The sequence below is a fragment of the Rhipicephalus sanguineus genome, chromosome 4 (genome assembly GCF_013339695.2).
Source record: "Rhipicephalus sanguineus isolate Rsan-2018 chromosome 4, BIME_Rsan_1.4, whole genome shotgun sequence".
Classification (NCBI taxonomy): domain Eukaryota; kingdom Metazoa; phylum Arthropoda; class Arachnida; order Ixodida; family Ixodidae; genus Rhipicephalus; species Rhipicephalus sanguineus.
The window spans coordinates 27,824,855-27,842,244 of NC_051179.1; the positions used below are offsets into that span (position 1 = coordinate 27,824,855).

Sequence of the window (17,390 nt, forward strand, 5' to 3'; positions counted from 1 at the left end):
GCCAAAATTTGTGACGTCACCATGACATCGTCGCTTGGTCAAAGTTGGGCCGATCACGGTGGCAGTGAAAAACCAGGTGAGGTGCACAAAGTTTGCACTGCCTCCGATCCTGGAGGCAGTGCAAAACCACGTTGGGTGCAGAAAACTTTCGAATAGTGGTTCGGGCGAGGATCAGTACATCGACTGGGAAGGAAAAGAAGGTGGCTTTCGCCTTCGAGTCTTCTTGGACGAATGCATAAGGGACCCTGTGAGTTTTTATTCGTTTCTGTGTTTGTAATAATAATAATTGTTGGGGTTTTACGTCCCAAAACCGCGATATGATTATGAGGTAACGCCGTAGTGGAGGGCTCCGGAAACTTCGACCACCTTGGTTTCTTTAACGTGCGCATAGATATAAATACGCGGGCCTCGAGCATTTTCGCCTCCACCGAAAATGCGGACGCCGCGGCCGGGATTCGATCCCGCGACCTTCGGGTGTGTAGTCGAGCACCATAACCACTAGACCACCGTGGCGGGTCTCATCGTCGATACTGCAGTGGCTCGTACCATTCAAAACGCGCTGTAGATGCGAAGGTAATGACAGGCACTTTGATGGAGGCCGCAGAGGTGGTGCTGCAGTCGACCAAACGACGATGGCGTGGGATGAAGTCATAGTGACGTTATAATTACGTCACAAAGTTTGATCACCTGTGACGTCATGGTGGCGTCATCACGCGATTATTATTATTATTTTTTTTTTCATCACTCAAGTTGACGCCGACGCGGGCAATTCTCGCGTTTGATGAGGCATCTTAGGATTTCGCCTTAATAAACGTTTATTACTCCAAATGACGCTGCTTTTACACTCTTGACAGGTGGCCACCTCAGTCCAAATATTCATTGCCTTCGAACTTGGGGCTCGTTCACACCTGCGACTAGCAGCGGTCGCGCGACCAAGTTAGTCGCAAACGGTCGCAAATGGCCGCTTTTGTCGCAAAGCGACTGCTTTGGCTCAGTCGCTCGCTGCTCGGTTTTTCAGTCGCGCGACTGCATTCGTCAACATCTGAACCAATCACATGCGCAGGAATAGGATGTCAACTTATATTACGGGGCAATGGCTATGCCAGCCGTATGCGAGCAGACGTCAATTCTGTTGGCGACAGGTATAAGTCGCACGCTGGTGTGAACATCGGTCGCCTTGGGTATATATACCTTTTTGGTCGCCATTCGCGAATGGTCGCGCTACCGATGCAAGTCTCAGGTGTCAACGAGCCTTCAGACGGCCACCCGCAAAATAACAAAACAGAAAACAAGCTCAAGGACTACGTAATGAAAGTGTCTGTATCGATACACTTTGAACGGCGTTGATTTCGCGCCGCATGCAGTGATTTACGGCGTGTGGCAACTACTCTTCTGCTCGGACGTCCTTCTCCTCCTCGTGCTCGCCAGGAAAGCGACATAGTCGCGGGCGCGTTTCCTATATGCGCGCATTGCACGCGCATTGCACCACGTATGCGCAGTCTCGTTCGCGCCTGTTCGTGCGTGTATGTATGTACGTGCGAGACTGCTCGTGCGACCCGTCGTCGTCGGTTGGTCTGTCTGTCGACTTCCTCCGCTACATGCGGAGCCCGCGGCCCTGCAGCGCGGCGCGAGGTTTCCGGCGCGAGCTCAGAGTTTCCTTCCGGTGCCCAACCCGCGACCTCTCTCTCTCTCTTCATTGTCCCCGCCTTTCATCCTCCTCTTCACCCCACCCCCCTCGTGCATGCGACGTGGACTAACGCCCGTCTTAAAGACGGACACCGCGCCTGGCGAGGCTCTAGTTAGCCAGCGCGAAGCCGTCCGTCGAACACCGATCGGCGTGCACGGTCCTGACTCGATCGTCGATCGCTACTGGACTCGGGTTGGTGTCCGCGGCACCGAGGAACCGCCGTCCGGTTCGCTATTACCTTTCAGGTACGTCGTGTTATGCTCTGCCTGTTTTTGTATTCAGACGCGCACCTGCGTATCTTTGCGGGTGTATGTAGAAAGCGTGGACGGAGAACTGCCATATCATCATCGTAATTAATCATTTTCAGCCTATTAGGTCCACTGCAGGACGAAAGCCTCTCCCAATGACCTCCAGTTCACTCTGTCACGTGCGAGCTGATTCGTGGACACGAAACTTTGGGATGAACTTCTATGCGGGCTGTTTTTAGAGATCGCTGTTGAATGGGCTACGCTCTATTTTCCTTCTGCTTCTCATTCGTTGACGATGATATGTGGCGTTTTATGGCGCAAGGGCCATTTGATGGCCAAGGAGCGCCAGGCTTCTCATTCGTTGAAGTTATACTTGCATCCCTACATTATTTGCATGTAACGTATCTCCTTCATATCCTCCCTTTATGTGATCCCGTTAGTAGCCGATTAGAGGTTCTGTAACGAAGTGGATTTTTTTTCCTAATGACCTTTTTCTTATTTCGGTCGTGGAAAATGACTTGTGATTTGCTCGGAGTTTCTTATGCGCACTGTGCGGTGATTATTTTAAGTGCGGAGCGCTTTAGTGGCCCGGCCTGTCGTATGCTGTCATCGGATGCTGTTGAAGGTTGGCGTAACGCGGGCAAAACCACGAATATCATAGCCATCTGTAGCATATTGTTGAGCACGCGCTCGCGCCAAGAAGTCTTCTTCCTCTTGCTTCTTCGAACGCCTTGATGACGATAAGTGCGGAGCGTTTTAGGGGCCCGGGCTGTAACGCAGGGCGTAAAGCAGGCAAAACCACGCATAAAAATAGAAAAAAGAAAGAGAGGAAGCGATTGAGAAATAGAAAGAGAGAGAAAGAAAGGGAAGAAATAGGAAGAAAAATAGAAAGAGCAAGAAAGAGAAAGAAATCGATAAAGAGAAAGGAAGAAATAAATAGAAATAGAGAAAAAAAAGACAGAAAACGGAAAAAAGAAAAAAAAAAGGAAGAAAGAGAAAGCCGAAGAGAGACAAAGAAGGTTGCCCAGCTCCGCGCTTCCTTCAGGCTTGGCGCCCTATAGTGCGAAGCTGCCGTGAATTTTTTCTCATCTTTAGTGGTGGCTGTAGACGCGGGCTAAATATCATTGCATGCATCTGTTGGCTACTTTGGGACCGTGGAGTGTGATGGCGCCAAGCCTTTTTTCAAAGGGGATTTCTCTCGTGGAGGCCATCGGCATTACCATGGAGCATGCATCGTCCGCTGCAACAAAAGTCCTGAAACCAATAAACACATTGTAACGGAAAGCTATTGATATTCAACCGGCAAGATCCACAAAAGGCGTCCACCTGTCAGAGGTCCTGGCAATTTCAAAGCATGTGGAAGTATTGACTGGTCAGCGGTTGAGATAAGCAAGAGTCATTTAACTTATTGTTGAAAACAAAAGCAGGGGTGATGTTGGCGGCACCTGAGTCGTTTCAGACGGATGCTGGAGAGTATGGATGAAGATATGGAGATTTGAACGAAGAAGGAAATAATCACGGCCAGTTGAGGCTCGCGCGGTATACTGTTAAAGAATCGGTCGACCGTATGCGTTCCTATCACCTTGCCTGCGGACACGTCAGCCGTATCGCTTCCGAGGCATGGCGTTCTGGTCTCGGGCCTGAATCGGCGGTCTGATCTCTTCCCTCCCGGGCCACCACCTGTACAGCATGTCTGACCCAAGCGTATGATTCGAACACACACCCTTGTGCGGGAAGTTACGGTTCCTAAAAAGGGGTAGCTCCGGTTTTAGGAAACCACATAACACTCTTCTAAACTGTTCCGCAGCACTAGGGAGGAACCCGCCGCTTTAGTCTAGTGGTTATGGCGCTTGACTGCTGAACCGAAGGTCGCGGGATCGAATCCCGGCCGCGGTGGCCGCATTTCGATGGAAGTGAAATGCTATAGAGGCCCGTGTGCTTAGATTAAGGTGCGCGTTAAAGAACCCCACGTGGTCGAAGTTTTTAGAGCTCTCCACTACGGTGTCTGTCATCTTATCATGGTTTTGGGATCTAAAGACCCAACAATTATTATATTGCTGCCAGTTCTCAGCCCAACAGATGGTCGAAATTTCCGGAGCTCTCCACTACGGCGTCTCTCATAATCATCTCGTGGTTTTGGGACGTTAAACCTCAGATATTAATATTAGTGCTCAGCCCAAGGCTAGTAATTTAATTTAGATGAAAAAACACGAATTTCTATTTTCTTGTAAGCCTTGTATAGCTACATTAAAAACTCGGGAAGATGACGTTTGGGGGATTAGAGTACTGGCAAGAGAGCAGAACGTTGACAGAGCGTTGGTATTTATTTACTGAGGGGAGCAGCAACTCAGAGTTCTTTTAACAGAGCTAAAGACTTCAGCTTCGAGGGGACCTCAGCTACCACGGCTCTAGTAGAAGGGGCTGGTGCATCACGGTATTGTATAGGTGAAGCTTGCATTGCGCTGTTAGGTTGTCGCCGAATGCTTGGCCTATAGCTCGTGTCACGTTCCTTGCGCGCCCGTCGACTTGTTGGTTGAAAAGAAACGGATTTTGGAAACGCTTCCGAAACAATCAGCTTGCGCAATATAACCTCGAGAGAGAACGGGAAATTTTCCGGCGTATATGTGTGTACGTGCGCTGGGAGCCCGAGTGAGAAAAAGTGTTCGTCGTGGATTTGCCGTTTCCGCTTCGCGCGTCGACGTGACCGGGATGTCGATCGATGTGGCGGTCCTCGAATGCCGCGGGCACGTAGTAACACTCGGGCTTTCCAAGTTCAAGAACACGAGGAAGCTTTCATGTGTCGCTGCTGCGTATATGTGTATTCAGTGTTTCAAACACGGGGCGCTGTGTGTATCGGCGTATTGTTCAGTTCAGCGCGGCGGCGGGGGTTGGTAAGTTTTCCAGCAGCTTATATATACGCTTGTAACTTTCTCCAGAGCCGCACATGTTAGCCACTGTTTACGATATACTAGTATAATAATGGTGCTTCGAAATACGGAAGATGCAATAGTGACACAAGTATCGCGTTCTCAGATCGCCTGTGGAACCGCCGGTAGCTTATAGCAGCAGGGGCTCCTCCCCCCACTTCCCCATCCCCCATAAAATTTTTACATTTTGTATGTACTTACATACACGCGTGAAGATATATAAAGGGGCTTGGAACCCTACCCGAAATAAATTTCTGGCTACGTCCCTAATTAGCAGATACCATGGTAAGCTCGAGGACGCTGGTACGATTCCCGGCCATAAAGCTCGCATTTCGATACAGTTTTACGCCGAGATATACAGCCGCGACAAGCAGCTCGTATTTCCGGCACCCTTACCGTCTCGTCGTCCGCGCGCCTCATAAGACATCCGAAAGCCGTGCAGCTGGGGCAACAACACCGCGTTGCGATATGAGTCTCCCGCCCGCGGCGTCTAGTCAGCGCATTTCTCGGCGTATTTTGCGCAAACGCTCCGCCGACCTGTTCGCTTCGACACGGTCCAGCGAGCGCCTTACGATGCGCTGAGTTCGACGACGAACGACGTGCATGTCTTTGTGACTAACGGTTTCGCTGTGGCTCAAGGCCGCGTAACACTGTAGCGTTATTGTTTTTTTTTCGTTCTAAAATGTTCCTCTCAGCGGACGAAAGCGTGTGAGTGCGCGCGGTGCCGGCGGCGCTTGCCATTTCTGCGCGCGCGTTCCGCTGTAGATGTGTGCAGCACGGTCGAATGTTAGCAGCGAGCGATTTGAGTACGCGCGTGTTCCTACGCAGAAAGTTATAAGTGGCCAGATGATATTAAGGAGCCTGCGCTGATAACGTGGCCGTGGCAAGCATGACCGAGTTGATTGGCGAAACATGGGATAGGCCATTTCCCTGCAGTGGGCGTAGTCAGGCTGATCATGACAGTAGCGTGTTCCTACGCGCAAGGATGTAGTCCGACGTCGCGACAACGGCTGATTTCCGAACTCGGGTAGAGTGCACTGTACCACGGCTGCTACATTTCGATGTGGACGAAATGCGAGAACACCCGTTTACAAAGACTTAAGTGAACGTTAAAGAACCCCCAGATCGTCAGATTTAACCCCAAGACCCCGATATTTCGTGCATCATAATTACTTCGTGGTTTCAGCATGCAAAACCCCAGAATTATTACTGTTACTATTATGTTACTATTATCACGCGATAGATATGGCGGTGACGCTACCTTCGACATCTCAGTATAGACCTACTCCATGTTTGTAAACAGCGGTAGGCGCCGTCGACATAGTGAGGCACTTGTAGCGACGTCGCGGCGCGTAGGTTCCGCCCAGCCCAACTGGCACAGCAGCTGCAAAGCTGCCTCCGAGCACCGCGCGTCGGGGCGCCTCCCGCGTGTTTACAAGGGACGGCAGGGCGGCCGCGACAGAGGAAGTTTTCGTGGCCCCAACAAGGACTCTGAAATAAATATATAAAAACTGTTGACGTGCAACTCTACCTATGATGACCTCACCATAACATCAGGTATCTTGACGCCACGAATGTGACTGATTCACGAAATGCCATCGACACTGCTGTAGTACACTTGTACGTGTTAATTTGGTAACTGATGCAAGAACGGGCCTCTTAGCCCCGCAAGACGCTCTTTGATACCGTATGAAAATGCGCGGAGTAACATTACGAACAGGTCCATAATCGTTACGGTAAATCCTCGCACATAAACAAATTTGCCGGGTAAGTTACTCATTCTGAAGTGAAAGGCGATCTCGGTGACACTTTAATCGGCGATAGAGCTGCGATAACGTATTAAACAATTACTGCATGTCATGGACAAGGCTGCTACATATCTGTCAGGTTCACCAATCGCGGGTCGCGGCTCTGCCCGTACGCTGAAGTCGAGACCGCGAAGGCCTACAGCCCGTAAGCAGAGTCGGAACATTTCACGCTTGCAGTTCGCCTGTGGAGTGTGACAGACTTGGAAATGTGTTAATATGAATCGCAGCCAGAACAGCCGTGTCCAATGCACTTGTGTTGCGTGTGTCATCGCAGCCGCATAAAATTTGAAAAAGTGTAGCCGAAGTCGTGCTTTCGATCGCTGCTGCGTTAATGAACCGAGCCACGACTTTAGTTGACGCGAATACTACAAAATCCTTTTGACCCTTCTGGTTTCGACATTTTTCAGTCGTGATGAATTCTCCGCATATTACAAAGCTACCACCGCTTATGTAGGTAGACATGCTTCCAATGGCTCCACACAAGGCTAAATGCCAAAAAATGTGGTGCGGGATGTAATAATGACACACTTTTGATAAAGCTAATCATTTTCGTTAGGTAAAACGAGCCGCCAAACCGCTCAATTTTTATCACATAACCGATGAGCCGGCGTCGCAGACGAGTTCTCATGTTTAGCAGCTGCGGCCAATTTCTTGCGACGGTGTTCGTAAAAAAAAAAAAAAAGCGGACAGAAGCTTATTCCGCCTCTTTTGTGCTTTTCTGCGTAAGTAACCGCAACGTATCTCGTCGGTAGACCGTTTTTTGTTCGTTGCACGACGGCACACAGCGCACGCACCAGCGAAAACACGGCAGAAACTGCGGTAGGCACAGCGGCTTTTGCCTACCGCGCGAAACTAAACGCCCGACGACAGCGCCACCGCATTTTCGTGACGTATGTCCGGTGGAATAGGTGTATAGACGTGATTCACTTGAAGCCTACGTACAGAAATTTTATTGCACGATTGGCAGTTGACTTCATGCCCCCCTCCCCCCCTTCCTGGCGTAACCAGGGGTTGAGGGGGTTCAGCAACACCCCCGAACGCACGCACGAACACACAAATTTCAGACTGAACAAACTCTGGTTGAACCCCCCCCCCCGCCCCCAAATTTCTGGCTACGCCCCCGATGCCCCCTATGTTATTGTTATATTAAGTATCGCCGTGCTCTAGCATTTTTCTGAAGTTTTGAGCCGTAAAAGGCTCCTTACAACGAAGACAGGATGACGCGTGCGCCAACCAACGGATGTGTTGAAACGTGGGTGGCATGCATATATCGCGTGCTTAGTTTACGCAAGCTGAATTTGAAGTTAAGGGCGCGCCAGTGTAGTCTGCATGTAGAAGAGTGTTGCTATCTCCTCTTAGTTGAACGCCGTAAACACTACACGAGTAATCTCACGCAGTAAGTTGGGAATCTGAAAACCCGCCTTTGTAATCGTTTGTAACTGCATGGACAGAATAACGTGTCGCGAGGACGCGCGTTTGGTTTCCGGGCATGACGGCCGTATTTAGATGGGGGGGGGGGGGGGGGAATTGCAAGAACACCCACGCACTTCGATTTAGGTGCACGTTAAAAGGATGCTAAATTGAAACAATGAATCGGTATAGATTGTAAATTGTTCTTGAGAATTCTAAAGCCGTTAATTTCGCCTTCATAGGCTTATTAACAGAGCAGAAAGTCAAGCGCAAAGTTTCATTTTTAAATATCGCGCCGAAGTCGCTGCACGTGGCGTCACGGATTTCAAAGTGTATCTTTCGGATTTTGGCGACATTGGCTCAGCGAAATTTGCGAAAACTTGGTATGTTAAAGGCCAACTCCGGCGATTTTTTCACCATGTCAGGGTAATGGTGCTTTTATGTTCCTGAGACACTCTTGTCACGCGCCCGATAGCAGAAATGCTCAGCAAATTCGAAAATAATTTTTAATTAGCAAAAAGGCGCAATACCGAAACCGAACCGAGTGTACTGTCTCCGTATGACGTAGTAGTTGTTACGAACCGGAAGTCGTGCAAGGCATGCCGGTCACGCCGGCGCGGAGTATGAAAACTGTGACTACTGTGACAGCCGGGACGAGCAGGCGCACAGTGGAGAGGTGAGCACGCCGCGCATCACCGGTAATGTCTGCGACTGACCGTGCCGCGTCTGATACTGACAGTTAGCGGTGCCCTCGGCTGCGTCACTTCCGTCGCCTTAACAGTATTGTCGTCACAGACGCAATGTTGCCAATAATTGTGGGAAACCGGGAGGGCGTTTGCAGACAATCTTTAAAATTTATTTGCAAACAATCTGCGCGTGTCTCAAGCCTGTAATTTGGCATAAATGACGGAAACTTTCAAAGGAACGTACCCAGCGAATTTCATTGAGATCCATCGACCTCGAAAAATCGCCGGAGTTGGCCTTTAAGTCTATGGCCCATTCAGAGGACAGTTTACTTTATTTTTACTGATTGTCGACTACGTATAACCTAGTAGACGCTGCCAAAATCTATGACGCCGCGACGTTTGGTGCGGGAATTTTTAGGTACCGTCGCCACCCGCATTTTCTTTTTGCGCGTTTTATCGCTCACCTATAGCGTCTTCTTGCGGCAAGCGTGTTGATGTTGTAATTTTGAAATAATAATTTACTAATATGAGAAAAAGCTTCTTTTTTCTCTTTAGTTTCAGTTTAAGCAACCCCAGGTGGTCGAAATTGATCCGAAGTCTGCCACTTACGGCATGCGTGATAATCATGTCGTGGTTTGGTTGCGTAAAGTTCCTCGTGATTAAGTTGTGAGCTGGGATCCAGGCTTCGGTAGTGCTGCTCGTAACTATAACGCAAGAAAAGACGAGACAAAAGGCAAACGCGCGTCTTATAACTCGTAGACTGTCCGCGAAGATGCATGGATTACTCACGCTGTCACGCCATACCGCCCCCCCCCCCTTTTTTTTTTCTCGCTAATGGGTGACTAAAGGTGAGGAATCACTCGACGTGACCTGTAGCCGAGGAATTCTGGCTGTTTTCTTTCTAGGTTTGTTGTCGTGGCTGACGAGGCTAGCGATGAGACAATGATTCTGTGAGACAATGATTTCCTGCAAGAACTCCTTCTACCCACTTTTGCGCGGTATTTGTAAATATATTTATAGCCTTCACGTGACGTCACGTACACAAATTCTTGACGTGCCTGTGGTGACGGTGACGTCAACGCGGCATGTTGACTTCTGCGTGTAACCTGCTTCAATGATAAAGACGCGACCGGAAACTTTATTGGTATCTGTGCTGTAATAACGACAGAGCCCGCGCGCGATGTACTGATGAAGGTTCGCGTGACTTCACGAACATAGCTTCCAACCGCGTGTTGGTGCTCCGACATGGCCGCTTCAACGACTTTGGTGCAAGCAATCTGTAATTTCGTACCGCGAATTCAACTTGTTTTGGAATAGAGGCTTTCCTTGGCTTGACGCTTTACTCAGTCCAGTTGCATAGTCAGTGCAAAGTGGGAAACATTTTTGTGCAAATAAGCAAAAATATTGCGCAACATTATTCTAATTATTTCGTGCACTTACATTAATTATATCGGAACATTAATGATCTGGTTGAATTTTCACAACGCGCCAGCTAATATTTCACAAAGACTAAAAACATGCTACATAACTGTCTTCATCTAATCTCAATCCAGTGATTGTCTGCCATTCTTCTTGTCGTATACGACCGCCTTGCACTCTGCAGAACGGCGCCTTGGTGACGCTGTCCGGTGTTTTCAAAGCTGTGTACTATACCTCTCTTGGTTATCGCTTCTACATGTATTGTCCTTCGTTCGTGCTACAGGGCTGGTGAAGATCGCCGAGTCGCTGGGCCAGACGCTGCTTCCGCCGCGCAAGAAGATTGTCGTCCTGCTCATCGGGAACCACTCGGCCGGCAAGAGCACCTTCATCAACTGGTACGTGTACAGTACGCGCTGTCGTTCAGAGTTTTATCCAGAATTTCGATATTGGGGGTTGTTACCGGAACGCGAGGAGGTATGAATGAATGCCTGTCTGCCAGAAGGGAGGTGGTTAGGAGGTTGGTGTGGAATAATTTTTAGGGGGTTGTTGGAATACCCGGGGGCGGGGGGGGGGGGGGGGGAGGTGTTAGGGGGTTTTGGGGTGGTGTGTTTAAATCCTTGCTGCCGTTGCCCTCCCTTGTTGCCCATTGTCACACTTTACAATTTTGCCCACTGCCGTAACCATTGAGTCACGATGCTGGGTACTATATGGCACGGGTTCGATTCCCGACGGCTGCATTCCAGTGGGGGAAAGGTTGCGGAATTGGAAGGGGGTGGCTGGTTGTCATTGTATTACAGTAGAATGCCAGTATATATCCACCCAACAAAACCCGTAAAAGGCGGGAATTTTTCCGAAGATCTATAGGTTTCAGTGTGGATGGCAGCATTAACTGGTCAGCGGTCGATATAAGCAATAGACACTTTAAATATTGATGGGGAAAAAATCGGGGAAGGGATTGATAGAGCAGTAGTAGTCAGAGGCGTGGGTAACTGTACATTATAAAAATAGGTGCTTGTATGAAGAAGAAGACAAAGAAGGGAGTGACAGCCTGGACGCTAGAGTCTAATAGATGAAAAAAAAAAAAACAAAAAAAAACATACGACTGTAACACGGTAAAGTGGCTGCTATATATGCTATTCAATTTTAGCTAACGAGTAAAGACTTATTATAATTATCGTGCCGTTTAATTGCGTTCGGTGTTGCCTGCTTGGAACGGGTACACGTACGCATGTGCGAGAAAAAAAAAAGTGAGTCAGGGGCTTTGAGCCGCAGGTCTGCAACAACAACTGCTCACGTCCTCAGTGTCGTTGGCCTTGCGGGATGCACGTTCGCTGTCGAAAAAATAAATGATGAAGTAAGGGAAGCCGCTGCGAAACGTTGCGTTGTTGCATGCATGTGCATGTGTGTGAGTGTACAGCGGCGCAGCGCATTATACTGTCTGTGTGACAGCTGCGAAAGATTGATGGATGGTGCGAGGAAGCCACCGAACACCCGCCTATTATGCGGAAGCCGAAGTGGCGAGAGAGGGCGCGCGCGTTTCTTTCTCGGTTGTGTCGTGTCTGCACGTGAGTACGTGCGTTTGAAAAGGCTGCGCGGGTTTCGTATTTCGCGACGCAACAGGAACGACGACCGTTGACTGTTTGTTGTGTGTTGTCGCGGCGCGCGTTTGGACGTGGCAAAAAGGTCAGTTGCCCGTGTATACGCTCACACGAACCTTCGCCGCGTGATGGTATGCTGCAGAGGGCGATAGCTTCGGCTGACACCTATTTAACCGCTTCGTCATTTGACTGAGGTGAACGGTTTGTGGAACTCTGAATCACGTGAAAGGGAGCGGTCGTACGAGTACAATTACGTTTGTAATTAGCCGCGTTAATAATGAGTAAACTGTAGTAGTTTGTCTGTATGCGCGTAATAGATATCGGCGTTTGTGATTATGTTTGCCTGTACCATTTGAAACCAGTAGTACACCTGTTGGCTTCCAACTGGGACCAGTTGAAACCAGTAGACAGAATTTCACCTGGGTTTATTAACCGGCCGTAATAGTTATCTGTCGCGTCGACCTCTACGACCAGTATCATTGACAATTCATGTTGACTCCTGTTAATGACTAACTTCGACCGTTCGTTGGTAGGGTGTTTGGGCCAATTGGTATTGGCATTGGATATGGTCAACAGTCCACGATATTGACTATATCATTGTGAACCAAGGGTTCTTATATGCGGGCCTTTCATACTAGGGATCCTTAACATTGAAGCTTCTGTTGGCATTCACCATCGGTATTGGCTGCCCGTTATTGTACATCAGTATGAACTGCTGACAGTCGGTATTGAGATCCGATATAGCTTTACGTTAGTTCCTGCCCTGTCTGACAAATGATAGCTGTTGAGCGTTGAATAGATAACTGCGAAAGCGTTAGTTTAGGGGGCAATCTCTAATTAAACGTACATATTAATGTGGCCAGTTAGTGAGAGACAGCTTGGCTAGAAAATTGTTGCACGTCGGTTTTGGGGTTCACGGCTACATCCCATGATTGTATGTTGGGCAGCTGTATGTAACATAATGCTATGTCTGCCTTGAAAGGTTTTGCGCTAACCTGTTCCAGTTGTCGCGTTTGGCGTGCTAACCGCCGAATGTATGGTATGCCCATACTTGAAAGGTTTAGATGCGCTTATATAAAACATATGCCAAAGTCGACGATTCGAACTTTATGAGTATTTATAGGCCACATAGCTCACAGCACACAGATAATGCAACCATCAGACGAGAATGAAAATGCGTGGGTTGATTCGTGACCTCGACTGTGCTTTGCATGCATTGCAGTCGGCATGCAACGAATATTCTGTACCCTGCCGTCGTCTGACGTATTATTAGTAAACAAACGTTTGTTTTCCTTCATGCTATTCTGATGGCAGTTGGCCGAACGTAGTAGTAATGGCTAACCTGTTCTATCGTTAGAACTCAATTCAGGACACAGGGTACCCCCCTCTCTCTCTCTCTCTCTACCTATATATATATATATATATATATATATATATATATATATATATATATATATAACGCATAGCGAACTGTCTCATTGTGACGTGGCCGCATGATCGTGACCCCTCTGCGTTTGCGTGGAGGACCAAACGGCGCGGCCCTCTCGAGGCAAACAGTAAAAAAACGCTTCCCATCGTAGAACGCAACAGCTGTACGTATTAAAGCAGCTGCTCCGATCGGTCGCGCCGTTCCAGGCAACCTACTGGTCCGACCGGCCAGTGAACCGCAGCTCTCAAATGACACCAGTTGCAAAGCTCCGTTCACGAAACGCGGTCATCGACGAGCGACGAATTTTTTACGATTTCTTTTTCAAAAGAAAATAGCTGCACTCTACGCCACCTGTATTCTGATTCGAGAATCGCGGTGTTAGCTGCCGCGATATAATATTTACGCGAAATAATAGTTCATCTGTTTGTTCACAGGTGGCAGTAAGGTCAGTAAGCCGTAAAGATCGAGGACCTCTTTGGGCGTCGGATTTTGATGTAACGGGAAGTCAGTTTTTCTCAACTAGCTCGTGGCGTCGTTAAAAAGGCGTTCGCAGTGAAACGGCGCGCGCGGTGTCCGTTGTTGCATCGCGAGGGTGGTTTGCGTGACCTACATTCGCGATCGCCGCCTGCCCCGCTGCCTTCCTGCCCGCCTGCCTGCACTACCGCGGAGAGAGGTTTTTGTTGCGTGCCCGCAAGGCGAGTTTGTGCGTGTGTATGTGTCCATGTTCCTGCATGTGGAGGAGGAGAGATGGCGGGCGCTGCTTCTTACGTTTCTTATCTTTGCCGCCTGACATTTCCCCGTGTGTGTGTGTGAGAGAGAGAGAGAAATCGCATACAACGGCAGGATTGTTGCAAGCAGTCACGCGGTAGGGGCAACAACAAACGCCTACCGAAGGAAAAAGAATACCGCATCGCGCGGTGCCCACATATGCACGCGTGATCGTTGTCTGCTAAACCTTCGCATCTGCGCTAGGGAAAGCCTCAGTCACGTGTCATACGACGGTCACTTGCGATCGTGACCGAGTCGCGCGCGATCGAATGTCTTGACCGCTGTTGGCTCACTTCCGCATCTAGAGCAAACAAGGCAACTGAGATCGATAAACGTGATACCGATCGGGCGCGATCGCAGTTGGAATGACACCGTGCGACGCCTTTATTATGTTATATCCCAAGAACGGCGTGTGGTGAAACAAGCATGGAAAAAAAAAAGTGTGCACTATAGTCGGTTGCAACGTAAGCAAAGAAAATAAAAAAAAAAAAATCAGCTCCGCCCACAGCCATCGCTTTTCGTTCCACAGAGAACTTGTTTAAATGCTCCATCCAATAGCGCTTACTCATTTCCGTGACATCAAGCACTTCTCGGGTGGTTCCGGTAGTTGACTTTCGCGTACAGACACGTGTTTGTGTCGCTGGTTTATGTCGGAAACTTAAACGTCCTGGTAAATTTCGTCGGAGATTCTGACATCGCTGTCCAGCCAGACGTAATGTTTTGGGCGCTAACAACGAACCTTTAACTCTTAATATGCTTAGTGTTTACATTAACCGCGAAAAATACTGACGGTTCGAGCGGAAACCAGCTAGCACGACTGTCTTTCGCAGATGAAGGGCAGACGCGCTGCAGTTCCGTGGGCGGATCTGTCATTTTTTTCTTAGATTGTAAACGACTATAGGTACTTCCCGCTCTCTATGTCGTATCCGCGGGATTTTTTCGAAATTAGAAACAGTTCGCATGTTGGGCGATACGCTTGAGGGGATTCGGGGGGAGGGGTTGTTTTGATTCTCTCGCCGGACATTCGACCGGACGTACGGTGGGTGGCACGTACACTTCGGTGCGGAATGCCTAATAGGGGGGTTTTCAGCACTAATTGCTCTTCAAACTGCAGTCGTGAAGGCATACTAAGATAGTCTTCGCTTAGTATGCAGCTGCCTACGTAACGACATCCGCTGTTTCTTTTTACCCGTTAGTAAAGGAAAACGCTGAATCGACAGGTCGTGTTTTTTCTCAGTCATCGCGAGGGAAACCTGCTTCATTGCTTAGCGAATCAAACACGTCTGGAACAAATACGCCACCGAATGTGACACACGCTGAACGGGGCTTTCTGTAAGTGCCTGAACGTACTGAGTACGGGCACCAGTGAGCATGGGTACATGACAACCCGTTGTATTAATATTTGTCGCCACAATTGGCAGTGATTGATTGATCTTCGCAGCACGTATCCGTGACGCATCGCCTGAACTCTGCTCGAGTCGCCTTTCCTTCATTTGAGACTTTTGCAAATGCGTGGGTTTCGAAGATCGTCTTTCTGCGCTTCTTCCACTCTCTTCCTGTAGTGGGATACGACGAATGTAGGCTGTAGTGCTTGCTGATATCGGCTAATGTTTTCTAAAAATGACTAATATAATAATTTGTGGGATTTGTGCCAAAACTGCGCCAAAACCACGATATGATTATGAGGCACGCCGTAGTGGAGGGCTCCGGAATTTGGGCCGCCTGGGGTTCTTCAAAGCGAACTGACATCGCACAGCACACGGGCCTCTAGCATTTCGCCACCATCGAAATGCGACCGCCGCGGTAGGGATCGAACCCGCGACTTTCGGGTCTACAAACGTCGGCTGTTATGAATGGTGGCTGCGGTGGTGTTTTACCTGCATCTTTTTCCAGCTTGCGTTTTTCTAATAAGTGAAATAAGAGTCACCTCCTCCTTAGGTAATGCTAGAGTCCGTGAAAGCGCTAGAAGCAGACGACACAAACGGCGCGCGCATCTAGGGAAGCGTGCTGCTGCCCTAGGTACTTCTAGGGAACGGGCGGCTTTTGTTATGTATATATTTTTTCGTCTGCATGAACTCCAATGGATTGACACTCAGATCGGCGCGCGCCCCGCTCGCTGGTTCTTCGCGCGCGCTGCCAGTAGCGACGGTTTCTTTTTACTACCTGTCTAAAACGGACAAGCCGAAGAAGCAGGAAGAAGAGAATCGATCCTCCTTTTTTTCTATCTCTCTCTCAACTTTGTGGTCTCGTCCGTGTGTCTGCGTACACGTTGATGTGCTGTCCATCTCGTGAAGAGGAGGCCAGCAGCCAACCGGACTGTTTTTTTCTTTTTTCTGCGCCAGTGTCCGTGGTGTAGAGGAGGACGGTCACGGATGATGTGCATTTGTGTAAGTGCGTTCCCGTTTGCTCGAGCAGTCGCGCCGTCGCTCACATCTTTCTTCCTCGCTTATTCGCTAGGAGAGACGAAAGGACTCGGCGGCCGCCTCTTTCTTTTCGCAAAAGAAGTACGCTGCGTCCGGCATTGCGGACACGAGCCAGCTAACGGTGTAATTTCGCGTTTCTTTATGTGCGTGTGCGGTTTCGTCTTCTTCGTAGCACCGACAACGCGGCGTGTGAAATGTGAGCGCTGTCCTTCTTCCTGTGTAAGCGTAGTTGCCTGTGCTCTCCACTCTGTCCCTCTCCGTCCTCCCCTCTCTCCCGCTATCTCTCGCTCCTAGTGTTGCGAGCTAGCGCTCAGCCAGCGGGCGGTGTTACTTCAGCAGCAACAGTCGACCCGATGAGAGTAGTTGACATTGTTCATTCATTTTGCGAGTTGTAGTACATCATTCTCTCGATGTCTCCGGTGAGACTGTCTCTAGAGTTGCGTTCGCGAGTGTTCGTAGCTCGCATTTCGTGGACAAACATTTCGTTAGGTTCGATTTTGGTTAGCGGAAGTTTACGAGCTCACTCACGCAAGCGGCGATTTCCTCATCGATGCGTGGAATATTATCGAAAGCAAGGCCTTGGGACAGAAGACGGATGTGTGACGATTCGAAATAGCGCTGGTGCATATAGTGCGCGCGTTTTGACAGACGATGGATGTGCGTTTAGCAGACGCTTACGTGTGATGCTGCGACGACGGGTCACTGATGAGGTGTCATCGAACTCCAGTAAGTCGTCGCTCGATATATATATATATATATTTACGAATTTTCTGCCTCAATGCGCTGCGTCAAACGTTTGTGCTCATATGGCGCCCGAGGAAGCATTGTGCGACGCACTCGTTCCTGACGGGCCGCTGACGTTTACTGTTGGTAGGAGGAGAGGACATTTCCGCGCAAGGCAGCGTACGCAGCTAGGCGGCGCGGATCCGTTACAACGAACGCGCATGAAAAGCCGACTTGCTGGCTCGCGCAAGTAGAGCGCTAAGA

The 17,390-nt window shown here is 49.2% G+C and overlaps 2 protein-coding genes across 2 annotated transcripts in view; one reads left to right on the plus strand and one right to left on the minus strand.

Moving 5' to 3' along the window:
• The window catches only part of LOC119389686 (sodium- and chloride-dependent GABA transporter ine-like), a 272,940-nt gene that overhangs the window by 100,513 nt on the left and 155,037 nt on the right, over positions 1 to 17,390 (minus strand).
• LOC119389688 (uncharacterized) overlaps positions 1 to 17,390 on the plus strand; it is a 51,582-nt gene that overhangs the window by 13,450 nt on the left and 20,742 nt on the right. The window contains exon 3 of the mRNA XM_037657050.2: positions 10,469 to 10,580. Coding sequence (XP_037512978.1) covers positions 10,469 to 10,580 — 112 coding nt within the window. The remainder of the gene's footprint in view (positions 1 to 10,468; positions 10,581 to 17,390) is intronic.